We start from the raw sequence: 16067 nt of genomic DNA, 5'->3' as shown, positions 1-16067 counted from the left end.
CGGAAAATTCAAAGTATGGAATATAAGCGAGTGCTTGTGTAACCGTTTTGTAAGCAAATCATGAAATTTTGGGTTTCTTGCCATATTTGAACAACTGTTGGTCTCGTTGAAGGAAGCTGTTACGCTCTGCATGTTGACGCTTCTGCTTTCAACCTACCGACTTCTTACTTTAATCATAATTTGGCTGCTAATAACGGCGTTTTTATTTTTTTTAATAAAAAAGTTCATTGACTTGATTTTATCGTTTTTCAAGTAAATTAAGTGTACTTTTTTTGTGGAATTATATACTATTTTCTATTATCATGAAGCTGTAACATATTTGGACAGAAATATCAATGTTTCAATCAATGAAGGTTAATTTGAGTGATAAAAATTTTGGTTTTTTTTTTTAACTGTCTCAAGTTTATATTTGTTAAAAAGTTATAAAAATAATTTTTAAAAATTTGTTAAATTTAACATAAATAAATTTATTTAAATTAATTCGGAAAAAGCTATGTATTATGCAAAGCCCCAACATCTCTCACCACTCCAAAAAATCAATTTTGAAAAACAAAATCCCTTTACCATCAACCATACAATGAATAAATAGCAATTAAATTTGCGGCAACTAGCCTAGTTGAACTAAAAAACCCAAAAACAATTTTCAATTAAAAAAATACTTAATTACTACTGACTCCAATTATCAAACTATGCAATGGCCAATGGGTGGGAAAATTTGATAGAAATAAAGTAGATGAAATTCGCCTAATTTTGCGGTATAAATTTACTTGGGACGCCTAACTTCGTTTACTTGATATTTTATAATTTATACGCCCGTTGAATTGGACCATCCCACTAAGAACAGCATCGGTGAAAAAGAAACCATGCAGCAGTTCTATAAAATACCTTCCATATGGCAGCCTCCAATCTTGTCGATAAATACCTCTGCATCATTCATTTCTTTCCCCACACCCAAATTATCGAAATTAAGCATCTTTTATTGTATTATTTTCCCCCGCAAACTCTCAAGAAACATGAAATTTCTCAGGATTGTCCTCATGTTTGCCTTGCTCATGGCCTTGGCCATCACTCTCTCCGCCACACCATCTAAAGATGAATCATTTGTTGACAGTGATGGTGGTGATGATGATAACGATGATCATAGCCAAGTCGAACCAACTTCTCTCCGAGAAATTACCAGCCGGTTTCTCGCACAAAAACCTCGGACAGTGATGACGTGTAATAAATACCCCAGAGTGTGTCGTGTGGCGGGCAGTCCGGGGCCTGATTGCTGCAAGAAAAAATGTGTGAATGTGAAGACAGACAAACTCAACTGCGGAAAGTGTGGTAAGAAGTGTAAGTACTCAGAGATTTGCTGCAAAGGGCAGTGTGTGAACCCAATGTCTCACAAAAAACATTGCGGGGGTTGTAACAATAACTGCAACAAAGGAAGTAAATGTTTGTATGGAATGTGCAGCTATGCATAGAAACAATTCATCGCCACACCTCTTCTAGATATTGATCAAATGATCAGATAGCATTTAGTACATGTTTAGGTCATATAGTCATTTGAATTATACTATAAATAAAGGCGAGCCATCACAATTTGGTAGGTTTCGCCCAGATGTAGATTTTTTAATTTAATGCGCTTGAGGGGACATCAAGGCCTGGTTTTGAATCAAGCCTTTCCCTTCTCCTTACTTGTACTAAGACTTTGTTTTCTAGGTGTAACAAAATTTTTTTTTTTTAATTTAATAATTGTTTAAATATGTGACTATTATTTGAAGATATACAAGTAATATAAACACAATGTTCTTGGATACGGTATATATTATTTATTCAAAATTTAGATATTTTAAGTATTAATTATTTATGGTTATATTTATTCTTGTGATGATATGGTAAGACATGGATATAGATTTATCAACCAGCTAGCAAGAGATTAAAATACTTTTTGGAATACATGAATTTTCTATCTATGCTAAAAAAAAGTTTAAACATGATTTTTGTAAGCTTAATTTATAATTCCAGGGGCAAGATAGAGATTTCAAATTAATTAATCAGTTTTATTACTTTCACAAAAATTTCAGCTTTGACATCCATATTATAGTTCCTAGTTGGGTTAAAATTTAAGACCATCCACTTGGAAGTTATTAGGTCCCTAATGTAGGCCAAAAAAAAAAAAAAAAAACTGAAATGGAGTGTCAAAAAGGTAAAAAGGAGGCAACTATATATTTCGGCATCTATAGATCAAGGAATTCGCAAATTAGCGATAAATTTGTTAGAATTAGAAAAAAAGAAAAACTATTAGAAATTATGCAAATTACACTGGTTATTAACGGGCTTCGGCGTCTCATTTTGCAGTGCGTGGTGTGTGTATATATAAATATATGAAAAAGAGATATCAATTTAAATTAGCATACAGTTAACAAGTTTTATATATTTTTTAATTATTAATTTTAATAGATCTAAGAAATAAGAGAGTCAAGTGAAAACAAAAAGAGTTAATCTCATTTCGTAAATCTATTAATCAATAGTTAAAAAAAAAAGTGTAAATTTTTTTTATGTAAATTAGATCCTTTTTGATATATATTTAATTTCATCTCTTAAATTTATTAAAATCAATTATTAAAAAAAATATAAAAGGTTTTGATGTAAGTTAGATCTCTCCCCATATATAGGAGTGATCTAATTTGCACCAAAATATATAGGAGTGATCTTACACTAGAGTAAAATTTTTTAGTTTTACATCATTTTTTAACCATTAATTTAATAGATCTAAGAAATGAGAGAAATAAATAAATAAATAATTTAATTTTATCTTTTAAATCTATTGAAATTAATTATTAAAAAAATGTGTAAAACTAAAAAATTTTATGCTTGTGTTAATTAACCTTACTCATACACACACACACACATATAGAAATTAACTTACAGAGTATAACATTTTTTTAGTTTTTTTTTTTTTTTTAACTATTGATTTCAATAGAGTCAAAGATGAGAAAGACAAGTAAAAATATAAAAAAAATGGTTTAATCTCATTTTTTAGATCTATTAAAATTAATAATTAAAAAAATGTAAAGCTAAAAAAGAGTTTACACTTAGTAAGTTTGATCCCTCCTCTATATATAGAAAGACAGAAATGATCAACTTACATTTTATGACTTAAAAAAAGTTGTATACATTTTTGTAAACATTGATTTTAATAGATACAAGGAATGAGAGAGATTAGAAAAATAAGAAAAAGTGGTTTAATTTTGTCATTAGATCTATTGAAATCAATGGTTAAAAAAAATATAATTTAATTTTATATTGTGTAAGTTGATCCATTATATATATATATATATATATATATATATATATACTAACCTTGATTTTAATAGATTCAATGAATGAGAGAGACAAGTAAAAATAAGAAAAAATAATTTAATTTCATTTTTTTTATCTATTGAAATCAATTATTAAAAAAATATAAAACTAAAAAAAGTTTTACACTGTATAAGTTGATCATTTCTCATATATATTTTTATATGAATGAATACTTACACAAATGTGAATGAATATATTAATTTACAGTATATTAGTATATATTAATAAAGAGGAATATTAAAAGTGAAAATATGTATAATTCAATACCCAAAAGGCAATATAAATTATATAATTTGATTGAACCAAACTAACAGACTGTTATATTGGTTGAATTAGAGCTATCCAAGTGTGTGTGTATATATATATATATATATATATATATATATATATAGGCATATTTATTTATAAGCCCTATCATAATTTCATATTAGTGAGAAAAGTATAGCAACGAGAGAATCAGGTGATTCTCACACTCTTAACAAAACAACATAGTTATAACCCCAAAAGAAAAAACGAACAAAAAAAAAATCCTAAGAGAAGACTCTTGATCTGAGTTACATGACAGATAGTTGATAGTCACAAAATAACAGATAAAACCCAATATATATATATATATATATATACACACACATTATCCATAATCCATCTACATTTGAGTTATTCGTTAAGTCTGTGAGCTGAATTTGACTCAAGTTAAGTTTTATACAAAAATTTTAATCGAACATTGTTAAGCCTAAATAATTATTTTATTTATAAAAATAATTAAAAAAAATCAACTATTAACATAAAATATTTCTAAATATTTTAAAATTATAATTAAATTTATATGAATTTTAATTAAGGAATCAAACTTAACCTTAAATAAATCTTTAAAATGCTATTTGAGTTGAATCGGCTCAATTCAGTTGTTGCACACTTCAAAATTAACAGCTAAGACTTTATTTGGATGGGTGGTGAAATTGACTGTGATGAAATTAAAAATAGTAATAAAATTTACTATAGCTGCAATTGAAAAAAAAAGTTACTGTAGCTACGATTGAAAAAAAAAATTTAATGAGAAATTTATGTTAACTTGATCTTATCAGAGTTGACGTTTGGATTTAACTGAAGGTGGGATAAATTTAATCATACCACACCAAAAGTGCGGTGAGATCCAAATGGCCACCAAGAAGCCTAAAACAAAGTTAAAAAAATCATTAGATCAAAATAAACCCATCCAAGTCTTTAAGTCCCCTCTAATTTTTGAAAGGGTTTGAATAAAATAGGAAACTTGTAAAATTAGCTTGAGAAAAAAATGTCCTTTTAAATGCATAAAAGGGCCTTGACTCTAAATTCAAAGCTTGAGTTTGGTTTCGTCTATTTTTTCAATTATATAATATTAATTAGTTTATATTCCGTGTGATGTATAAATTAATTTTATTTATTTAAATATATGTGTAGACACATAAATAAATATTATTTAATTTATATGTATAATGTATATATAACATGCATATACTAGTTTTGGGTTAATTTGTTAAAAGTGAGATAATTATGAAAGAATGTAAATGTTAATTAAAATATCAATTATTAAAATTAAAACTATAGTAATAGTAATAGTAATAACTATATACCTTTTTTTTTTTTCATTTGCGTTGTCTAATTTTCATTTAAAATAGAAATAATACAAACATTTTAAATAAAAATTTCAAAAAATTTCATTTGCACAAAAGAATAAAAAATATTATGATTCATGATTTATCATTGTGTAACACTTGAGTAAGAATATCCATAAGTTCAAAATCAACGTAGAGCAAAATATATATATATATATATATATATATATATATATATAGATATGAATTCCGTTGTTAAAGGAAACAATAGAAAGACGTTACAACTTAACTAAAAGGTATAATAAAGAAAAGATTTGATAATTGTAGATTAATATATTTTTCTTTAAAAGATTAATTTGACATAAAGGTAAAAATAAAAACATCTTAGAAAGTATATTAGGTGCCTAATTTAATGAGAAAATTATAGTTATTTACGATTTTCATTAAAAATGAAGGATTGTTAATAAATCATAAGTGATAAAATAAAAAAATTAAATTAGTAGATGTATGTGATTTTAAATTGAAAAAGAATATCTTTTATTTTATATTAAAAAAAGACAAACTAATTACTAATATTCATAATGAATTTTACTACTACTTTGAGAAATAGTGATTAAAGAGATGTCTTATATATTATTTAAATTAATATAAAACTATTATATAAATTGAAAGAATTGGATAAGTATATTTTTAAATTTTAAAAACATTTAAAAATTGAATAATCAAATGAAAATATTTAAATGAAATGAAAAGCTTATAATTATCTAGTTAAAAAAAATGCAAATTTAAAGTGGTTTATTGTTCATTTCAAAAAAACCATATCATATATATAGCTAATGTTTTCTTTTAACATGAAAGAAAATCATAAAATTGACAATAATATATATAGCAATTGTATCGTTCCCTTAATCAAGAATTTCAGCATAAAAGAATAAAAAAAATTTACCTCTTTCCCTATTGTAACATGTTTATATAGAAAAAAAGTTATGTCTAGTCTATGTAGACAAGTATTTTAATGAACTTTCAAAAATAAAAAAGATATTTTACCTATCACTTATATCCTCAATATAGTTTCCTTTTCAATCTAAATCACAACCATTAAAAGGAAAACATTAAGAAGAAAAGCAATCAATGAATGAAAAATGAAAAGAAATAAAATTTGAAAATACAAAAATAAATTAAAAAGAAGAAGGTTACAAGATCGGGCTATCTAAAACACATTAGGATCGATTTACTACACTCATGGAAAAATTATAAGAAGTGACCTGTTTTTAGTAAATATTAGGTCAAAATTACAAACTTTTCCACATGATTTATTGAAAACATAAAAATAAATAAATAAATAAAGGTGAATGATAATATCACAAATCACGTGTAGGGATAAAAGTATTGAGTTTAATTAATGAAAGAAAATTTTTAAAGAATAAAAAATTTAAATTTGTTAACATGTGTGGTAGAGCATCCATGATTTAAACATCCCAAAAATCCATTCATCTTATACGCAAAACCTTTTTTAAAATTCCTTTACACCTAAAGTTAAGAGTAAATAGACAAATGACAATGAAAAATGATCAAATTAATACATAAGAAAAAAAAAAGTTATGAGATTTTAAGACCATAAAATTCATTTGTTTTAGAGAAAAAAAAAATGCAATCAAAGTCATTAAGTTCAGAGTTCACCAGCAAGTGTAGAATCATAGTGGCAAAGGTATATATAAATAATTAATTAAGTAACTAAATTAAAAAAAAAAAAAGAAAAAAGGCTCACCAGCTAATATTAATATAAATACCCTTATATCTATAATTACTAAACATACATCCATCATAACTAATCTACATGGTTAGTGAAATCTAAACCTAATATGATAAATTTTTTAATTTCAAATTTGTATTAGAATTTAATCTGTAACAGATAATAGGGCAAGGATTTTGAAAAAAAATAGAATAATATTATGTTTTATCATGTGTCATTATGAGAATATGCAAATCAGATAATATAAAAAGGCTATTTAAATTTTAAATTTTTTAGATACATTTTAAAAAGCAAACTCTAAGATAAATTTTATCTAATTAAAATTTTTTTCCAATAATTCAAAAATTATTTGCGTAGATATACAAATTAACAAATTTATTGAGTAATTTTTTATATGTCAAAAAAAACTTTAAAAGATAATTTATTACTACATTTGAAAATTTTAAATTTAAAAAATATATTTCTAGATTATTAAGAAATTTATTTAATTTAAAAAGATAATATATTTAAATTAAATTTTGTTGTCAACAATTTGAAACATACTAAAGTAGATATCCATGTAACAAATTTTTTGAATAATTTCTTATGTGTCAAATAGAAAAGTTAATCACATAGGCATCCAAGTAAATAAAAATTTTCAAGTACCTTTTATATTTCATAATATAATATTATATATGATATGATATATAATTTTATTTTATATATTATATAATTATATCATAAAAAGATAAATATATAATATAGTATGTAAACATTAAAATTATATTTGTTATCTATGTTTTAAAACTTAATAATTATTAAAGAAAAAATAAAATGTTATTTTTTGTAAACAAAAATTACTTGGATGAGCTAGAGTTATACCATTTACAAATATAAATAAATTTAAGCAAAATTAGATTATCATTAGACCAAGCTTGAATAAACATTTATTAATATTGATTCCATACTTAATTCCAGTCTGAACACGGCTGTGCTCATTCAGAGACAAAGAACCAAACATCATAAATCTATTTACAATTCAAATTTGGAATGACACCTTTCAGTTATACAATTTATTAATTATTGGAGTATGTAGACACTCTGATTGATCTGGGCCCAAATTCATTGGGCTTGATTCAATAAAATTTGAGCCTAAGCTTATTGGGGCCCGTCTCAATGGGGCCCAAATAGATAGGCCCAAACTGTTGGTTATTTTATTTTATTTTATTTTTTTGTTTTTATTTTGATTTTTTTAATTTTATTCTATTATTATTTTAAGATAATAGGATTTTAGCTTTTTTTAAAAAAAAAAAGAAGAAAAAATTGCAAATTCTACCATGCATAAACACTGGCAGAATTGCAATTGGTTTCAATCTCTTCAGGATGATTTTTAGAGTTTCTGATAATGTAGAAATTCAATTGAAGATGAATTCCTAATTGATCAAGAACTCTGTTGAGTGATCTCTTTAATACAACCCAGAAGCAAAAACAGAGTGGCAAGTAGCTTCAATTAGCCATCCAAGCCAAAAGCTAGTAAACCCAAATCACTCATACCCAGAAAGCACCCTTGATTCCCAGTAAACCCGAAATCAATTTCCAAAAATAATAACCCAAACATACAAAAAATTTTCACCAAAAATTGAACCTAGTTAGAAAATCAAACAACTATAGCAAATGGTGGCATGATTCACCGGTGCTCTGGTATCTTCAAGAGAAAGTCGATAGTGGGTGATTGCTGGAAGTTGTGGCGACGATCTTTGAACGGTTTCTGGGCTGTTGATTGAAACCTAAGAAGAAGAAAAAATTGAGGGGATACGTAAAAGGGAAGGAATCACAGCAAGCATTTGAGTTTTTGAGGAAGATCGGTGATGACGAAAGGAGACGAGCAAGCTTGGTGGCTAGTACTAGGCAAAGGCTACGACGACTTCAATCAAGATCTGGGCTAGGTTGTTCTTCTAGTTAGTAGAGAAAGGAGCAAAGACACTTGATATTTGTTCTTGGGTTTGAGTGAGAATAAGGTTTTAGGAAACTCTTGATGGTTTCAACTCATTTGTATGGTGTTTTGGACAGTGGTGATCTCGAATTTCTTGCTTAGATCCAGGGCTTTCTAGAGGGATTCTAAAAAATTTGAGCTAGTCACACAAAAGAAAAGAAAGAGAAGGCCAAGAAAAGTTTGGCTACAAGTTTCAAAGCAAACCGGTGATCAGACGACAGTTGGCGAAGGTCAGCGATGACGACAGCATGATTACGTCAAAATATAGGAAGCTTAAAGCTTTTGGTTACTTTCCTCTGGAACCTAGAAAGAGAGGTAAGGCAACTATTTCTTAGAGAGAATAAAAATGAAAAATGAATGAAAGAGTTGAAAAAAAAAATAGAATTTATCGTGCACTTAATACTATGTCGTTTTGAGAGCAAAAGAGAAATAGAATCTGTGAAAGGTCCGTGCGTTGACCCATTAGTTGACTCGACCTGGTCGTACTTTGCCCAGCAACTGCATCCTGTGAGCCGCAAACCAAGTCATTTTTTTTGCAATAAGCCGAGTTAGCTGAGCCCCTTAAGCTGCGCCTCAGTTTAGAGTCGATTGATCTAAGTTGATCCCCTGAGGCTAAGTTGCGACTATTTTTGGTATTTCATTCTTCTTTTTGTTATTTTACTTATTATTTATTACTTTTTTTAATGATTTTTTAAAAGAAAAAAAATAAAAATATTTCCAAAAAAAAAAAGAAATTTTGGAATACTAATTTTTCCTTAAATAAAATTTTTTCAAAAAAAAAAAGAAAAAGTTGAAATATCAAATTTTCTTTAAATAGAGAATAAAAATTTCAAAAAAATATTTTTGAGAAAAAATTGAAAATATTAATTTTCCTTTAAAATAAAAACCTTAAAATATTTTTGAAGAAAAGTTTCAAGTATCAATTTCCTTAAAATAAAGTTTTCAAAAAAAATATTTTTGAGAAAAAATTGAAAGTACCAATTTTTCTTGAAATTAAAATTAAAAAAAAAAAACATTTTTGAGGAAAAGTTGGAAGTACCAATTTTTTTTAAAAATAAAATTTAAAGAAAAAAATATTTTTAAGAAAAAGTTAAAAGTATCAATTTTCCTTAAATAAAAACTTCCAAATGCTTTAGAGAAAAGTTGAAAGTATCAATTTTTTTTATACAAAAATAATGGGTTTTTTTTTTAAATGAAAAGAAAAGGATTTATATAAAAAATTGAATCATTATTTTTTTTTCTTTTCTTGAAAATTTTTAATGTTAAATAATCCGACGATGGAGTCTCTGCAAGTGAAATGGTAGTTTTCTTATAGACTCTTGAGGTAAGAGAATTTTTTTAATTTTCTACCAAAAGTATTAGAGTTAATTAAGAATAATTTTTAATAATTAATTACTTGGTAAAATATTTAAGACTTATCGGATAATATGAAATTAAGTTGGTACCATCTTTCGATGGGCATTGTAAGGATGCTATAACCTTCCTGACTCGTAACCGAACTCCAGAATCCTGTTTTGATCAATAGATTTGAACATATTCTTTTAAAGACCCTTAAGCTTAGGTGTTTCTTGAAATGATATATTTCTTAGGTAGTCAATCACACCTAAACAAAAAAGATTGGTGGCGACTCCTTAAGTCAATGTCAAGTAATAGATCTTCGGATCTAAACGTTATGACAAAGTAAAAAAATTTTAATCCTAGCAACCTAAACTTTTGCATCATTCTACCATAGAGATGTTCAATTTTTTGATAGAAATGATCAAATTCAATGCAGCCTGACCACAGAAAAAAGTAACAAGCGCGTATGACAAGTGTTAATTACCAACAAATCGATAATAAGAGGCGATTTGCCTGCCTTCACATCCACATTTTCAACTACAAATTATTTGAATTTTTACTATTCATAATTAATTCAAGATGCCTAATTTCAGTTACTTGGATTTTCTCTGCCCGTTGGATTAGAATATCCACTAACCCAAGCAGCATATGGATATACACATACCATGCATGCAATTTCTTTTCATAACCCTCTTACCAGCGTCAATTCTTCTATATAAATACCCCTCAACGCCCTACATTCTTTTCCATCCAATGATTTCATATCTATATTACTACCACCTTTTCTTCTAAACTTTACCTTGATATTTTTTCAAAACATGAAATCGCTCAAGCTTTTCTTTATGTTGACTATGGTAATGGCCTTTGCCATTACTCTTTCCGCCAGTACAACATCAGAAGAAGAACCATTCCGCAACAATGTTAAGAATCCAAGTGAAGCTTCTGATCTTCATATGGCGGATACGCAAGAGCCAAGCTCCTTCCGAGGAGCAGGTCGATTTCTTGCCCAGAGTTCTCGTGCTGCAAAGACATGTGACAAAAACCCTAAGATTTGTCGCATTAATGGCAGCCCAGGGCAGTTTTGCTGCAACAAAAAATGTGTAGATATCAAGACGGACAAATTCAACTGCGGAAAGTGTGGCAAGAAGTGTAACTATTCCAAGATTTGCTGTGAAGGGAAGTGTGTGAACCCATTGTCCAACCAGAGGCACTGTGGAGGATGCAACAATAACTGTGGTAAAGGAAACGCTTGTCTATATGGGATGTGCAGTTATGCATAAAAGTTGGCTGAAGAGGCTTCAAGCCACCTGGATAATTATCTAAGTATTGAAGCTGAAATCGATGAAATTAATTTCCTTCTATTATACTAGCTATTAGTTACTAAATAAAGGGCGAAGCATATGTCTTGATGTGCTCCCACATATGTTTAAATTATTTGTTTTATTTGCTCACTATATGAAATGAAATGTTTTATTATTATGTCTTATTGAAAGTATGTAAGAAGTATTTATAATTAGTTCGATGTTTTTTTTCCTTAAAAAAAAGTATGCACACAGTTTATAAGGAAGAGATATATATTTTTAATTATTAACTATGAATTAATTAATTATATGCTGTTAAATTAACGTGTGGAATGTTGATGTAATTTTAATTTAATTCCAAAACAACAACAATAATAATAACAATAATAATAAAAGACGAAAGATTTTGAAACATAATTTTGGGTAAACGTAAGCGACAAAATGGAAAGAACAATGACTAATTAATAAGAAAAAGAGAGTTGTTCAAGCAATGATAGTATTGAGAAGGATACTTGTAAATGGAGATTATCTCCTCTATGATCCCCAAAAGTAAGAAATATGGGTTAATTTACTATAGTTATTCAATTGTACTGAATTTCGAGCTGGAGAAATTAAAAATGTTACTAGATATAATAACTAAACAATTTTGTCTTAATTTTAACCAATTAATCATATCCAAATATTGCGAGTGATGTTGTTAGGATCCACCGACAAATTAACTGCGGACAAAGTCATAAAAGTTACAGTAGTTTTTAACCGCTGTGGTGAGGGACTTATTGAGAGGATGCCGAGGTAAAGAAAGCGAGACAATTGGCGTCAGTTTTCTAACAAATTGATAATATATAAATTTGGGGCCAGGACTCAGGATAGGCTATACGCCCATGTAAGTTGCCAACAACAGATATGATGAATGGAAGATGTACCTACTCTGTCTTGTTGGCAAGCCATGCTATAAACTTTAAACTTATTTCCCTCCTTTTGCTATAACCACTTTAATTTCTTTCTTTCTCGATGCTAGTCGAGTCGACTTTAGCTTTCCAAAATTTAGACTCCAATATCTCCTTGCAGCAAAATCATAGGAGTGAATCCTCAGCTCTCTCAAATTTCTGTTACTATAAACAAAGGACAGAACAAACCATTAAGGAGGTTTATCCAACAGTTCAAAAAGATTACCGAAGTAAGAAAAGAATAAAGTTGCTGTTGCTTTCACTTTGCTCACACCAACACTTCTTCAGAAAAGCCTATTCTCGTTGCTTTGAACTCCAAATGTTACAGGTGCTTTAGCTCTCATTTTCTTCAAGAAGCAAATACTAACCCCTATCCCTATGGCTCCAGCAGCTGAAACTGCAGTTACAGTCCCTGCAACAATATGAAATCATCAATGTCCTAATCTTTGTATTTTGATATACAAGTTCATCATATTAATTTTTATCTTTTATTAAGGCTGTGCAAAAATCGGTTTTGACTGAAAATTTTGATCAAAAATCAGTTTATAAGTTAATCGATTTTGATTTGTTCGGTTATACATATTAAATCGGTTTGGATATCGGTTAAATCAATTTAGACGATTGGTTTTCGGTTTTAAAATTTATGAACCGAATCGACCAAAAAACCCTATTAAATATTATTAAAATATTTTATATTTTATTAATATAATTTTAATATTTTTTTTATTTTTTATTTTTTATAATTTACACAAAACTAATTAACTAAGAAAGCATTTGGTTCGCGAAATCGTAGATTCTAAAAAAAAAAGTGTGATCGCCAAAAAAATGCGAGACCCAAGATTTTCTTCTATTTTCAGGACATCTCGTGTTCAGATTCACTCATTTGGTTAAAGAAAATCCACATATATTAAATCTTAAATAATTATTATAATCTCCTTGGCATAAACGATGATAACTTAAATAATTTAATTTTTAATTAAAAGGGATTATTTAAGATATTTTTACTTAGAAAACATCTTTAATAATCCCTTAAAAATATTAAATGGGGTTATTGAAGACGTTTTTGGTCAAAAACGTCTTGAATAGTTCTTTAACCATAAACCTTAAACCCTAAACTCATAAAAATTTAAAGAAATTATTCAAGGCATTTTTACCAAAAAATCGCATTCAATAATTCTTTACAAAAAATTGAATTGGGTTAAAGTGTTTCTGACAAAAAACATCTTAAATAATCCCTAAAAATTTTTATAATAGGATTATTAAAGATGTTTTTTTGGTAGAAACACCTTAAATAACCTCTATTAAATTTTTTGTAAGGGATTATTTAAGGTATTTTTAGTCAAAAACACTTTAAATAATCTCTTACCTTTTTTATTATTATTATTAAATATGATTTTTTACCAAAAATGTCTTGAATTATCCTTTATAAAAAATTTAATAGGATTATTGAAGGCATTTCTGACCAAAAATACATTCAATAATCCCATTAAATTTTTTATAAGGGATTATTCAAAAATGCCTTGAATAATCTCTAATAAAAAATTAAATGAGATTATTCAAAGTATTTTTGGTAAAAAGACGTCTTTAATAACTCCTTTATAAAAAATTTTTAGAATTATTTAAGGTATTTTTAGTCAAAAATATTTTGAATAACCCTATTCAATTTTTTATAAAGAAATATTAAAAGCGTTTTTCATACCAAACACCATATATAGACCAAATTTTTTACCCACCGAAACCTACAACTAACTTACATTCATTTTTAGACATAATTTTAAAAAAGGTAACGACTATTTTACAATTTTTTAGTTAGGTCAAATTTGAAAATAACGTTACTTTTTTATTCAAAATCTTAAAATATTATAAGGAGATGTGGGTTTTGATTTTGGAACTTTAGATATTGTTGAGAATCTGTCAGTTTTCTCCAAAGTCAATTTACTTTGAATTAAACGTTGGAATCAAATATCCAACAGTAAGATTCAGAGGGAAAATGTGTGGATTTCCTTGAATCAAATGACTTTTCAAAGTTAAATATAGAAAATAAGAAATCAGAACCGATTATACTGAAAAAACGAATCGAAATCGACAAAATTAAATCGATTCGGTTTTCTTGATTTTATATTACTATTCGATCAGTTCAGTTTTATTTTTTATTAAGTCGATTAAATCGGTTTTAAAATTTTTTGAACTGAATTAACTGAATTGACCAATTGCTCCGTCCTACTTTTTATTTAATTGCCATCATTATTCATTAGCACTATTAATACAAAATGCTAAACCGAATTATTGAAATTTCACCTGCAATGACTCCCGCCCTTCTGTGCCCAGAATTGTTATGATCTGCACAAGAGCTAACACTCAACTTATTATAAGGGGATTAGCTAGGGAGGACTGACAAAAAGTGATCAGAAAATTTCATGGCAAAACATTCCAATCAAAGCTAAACAGCCTTGTCAAGACAAAAAGAAAGAAAGAAGTACCTGAATATTAAGAGAGGAAAAATTCCAGGGTGATAAGAAATTATGAATCTTACTTCCAAATTCTAATAAATCAAGAATGTCCAGTTAAAGCACACCTTTAAAATAAGAGGTGACATTTCCCTCCTTACATAGACACAAGAAATTCTTTGTTTGTGTATCAAATCCACATGTTGCAGCTCCCTTGGATGGATCCTGACACTGAAGGCAGTATCTAGTGACTGGAACATCAAAATCAACCCGAGTTCCATATTCAGGTACCGGGTTATAAGGAGAATCAGTAGTTGTACCTACAGTTCCCCAATATACACTTGTATATGATGCACTCTATTTCAGCATCAGCCTCAAGGACTCTGTTGCTTTGGGGTAGTAAGAGCAGCAAGAATTACCACCCAGTTCAGTGGCGCATTCAGGTAAATGCCTGCAAAGATAACTAGCACAATCGCATGATGAATCACACTGGTCAGGGAATCTCTCACAGAAGATAGGCTTTGGCTCAACTATCACATAATCCTCACTGCAGTTGAAGAAGAGGTAGTCATTTTGAGAGGACGGTGAGAAATGTGTGCTTGTGTTCAAGGCTAAAAGGCCTAGTTGAACGAAAGTTATCACCATCTTGACAATTCCACATTAATGGATCGGTAACAAGAATATGAGGATCAGAGTAACTAATGCTGCGTACAGGGTATCTACCGGAGTGTGTACGCAGGTCAAGCTTGTCAGGGACGGAGCAAGCAAGCATGTGCCTGTAATAAGGGCCGCCACAACCATCATCAATTCCAAAAGGGTAGGTATTGGGATATCACCACAAGTTGTTCTACAAAGACCTACGAGGCTAAGAAATGGAAAGATGAATAGAATGATTAGGGAACATAAACATAGAAATGAAGAAATTTTGTGTTGTGATATAGTAGGTTTGTAGGTGAATATCAGAGAATCCCTCAGAGTTATGGTGGAAGGTTAGTTAGCTTCTGTAGTGGGATTTGTATTGTTTTAAGGACAAGCAAAAGCATCAGATGAAACAAAGCAATTATAGTCTCTCTCTTTTCCTTTCCGTTTTCTTTTTCTTTTGTATTCCCCGACAGAAGGCATTGCTTTTGTGCTTAATGGTTTAAGAAGGTTTGAGGTTAATACTAAAACTGCGTGATGATTGATGAACATGTGAATTTCATAAGAGCAGAATGCAGAATGTTTGATTCTAACATCAGTTTAATTTGGAAGATCCAGAATTTGATTTCAGTCCTTGTTAACGTTCATATTTAAGATCCTGAAAATACCAACAATACATACTGTCTCAATAAGTAAAATTTTAATTACATCAAACGAATAACCGTTT

The 16067-nt window shown here is 28.2% G+C and overlaps 2 protein-coding genes and 1 pseudogene across 2 annotated transcripts; 2 read left to right on the top strand and 1 right to left on the bottom strand.

The window, feature by feature from the left end:
• The first annotated feature begins 917 nt into the window (after positions 1-917).
• LOC111274029 (uncharacterized) lies at positions 918-1723 on the top strand. Its single transcript, XM_022858686.2, has one exon. It carries the CDS (start codon positions 1014-1016, stop codon positions 1464-1466), a length of 453 nt encoding a protein of 150 aa, XP_022714421.2. The 5' UTR covers positions 918-1013; the 3' UTR covers positions 1467-1723.
• An 8820-nt stretch (positions 1724-10543) lies between these two features.
• LOC111274028 (uncharacterized) lies at positions 10544-11286 on the top strand. The gene has a single exon (XM_022858685.2). It carries the CDS (start codon positions 10825-10827, stop codon positions 11284-11286), a length of 462 nt encoding a protein of 153 aa, XP_022714420.2. The 5' UTR covers positions 10544-10824.
• Positions 11287-12538: 1252 nt separating this feature from the next.
• Positions 12539-15682, bottom strand: LOC111274278 (uncharacterized; annotated as a pseudogene).
• Positions 15683-16067: the final 385 nt, after the last annotated feature.

The sequence above is a fragment of the Durio zibethinus genome, chromosome 26 (genome assembly GCF_047325235.1).
Source record: "Durio zibethinus cultivar Kanyao isolate XHJ-2024 chromosome 26, ASM4732523v1, whole genome shotgun sequence".
In the NCBI taxonomy this organism is placed as follows: domain Eukaryota; kingdom Viridiplantae; phylum Streptophyta; class Magnoliopsida; order Malvales; family Malvaceae; genus Durio; species Durio zibethinus.
The sequence above is the reverse complement of the archived record's forward strand: the minus strand, read 5'-3'. Positions and strand labels throughout refer to the sequence as shown.

What these genes read in the sequence shown, in the direction of transcription:
- LOC111274029 (XM_022858686.2), top strand. Translation starts at nt 1,014, where the DNA reads ATGAAATTTCTCAGGATTGTCCTCATGTTTGCCTTGCTCATGGCCTTG.
- LOC111274028 (XM_022858685.2), top strand. Translation starts at nt 10,825, where the DNA reads ATGAAATCGCTCAAGCTTTTCTTTATGTTGACTATGGTAATGGCCTTT.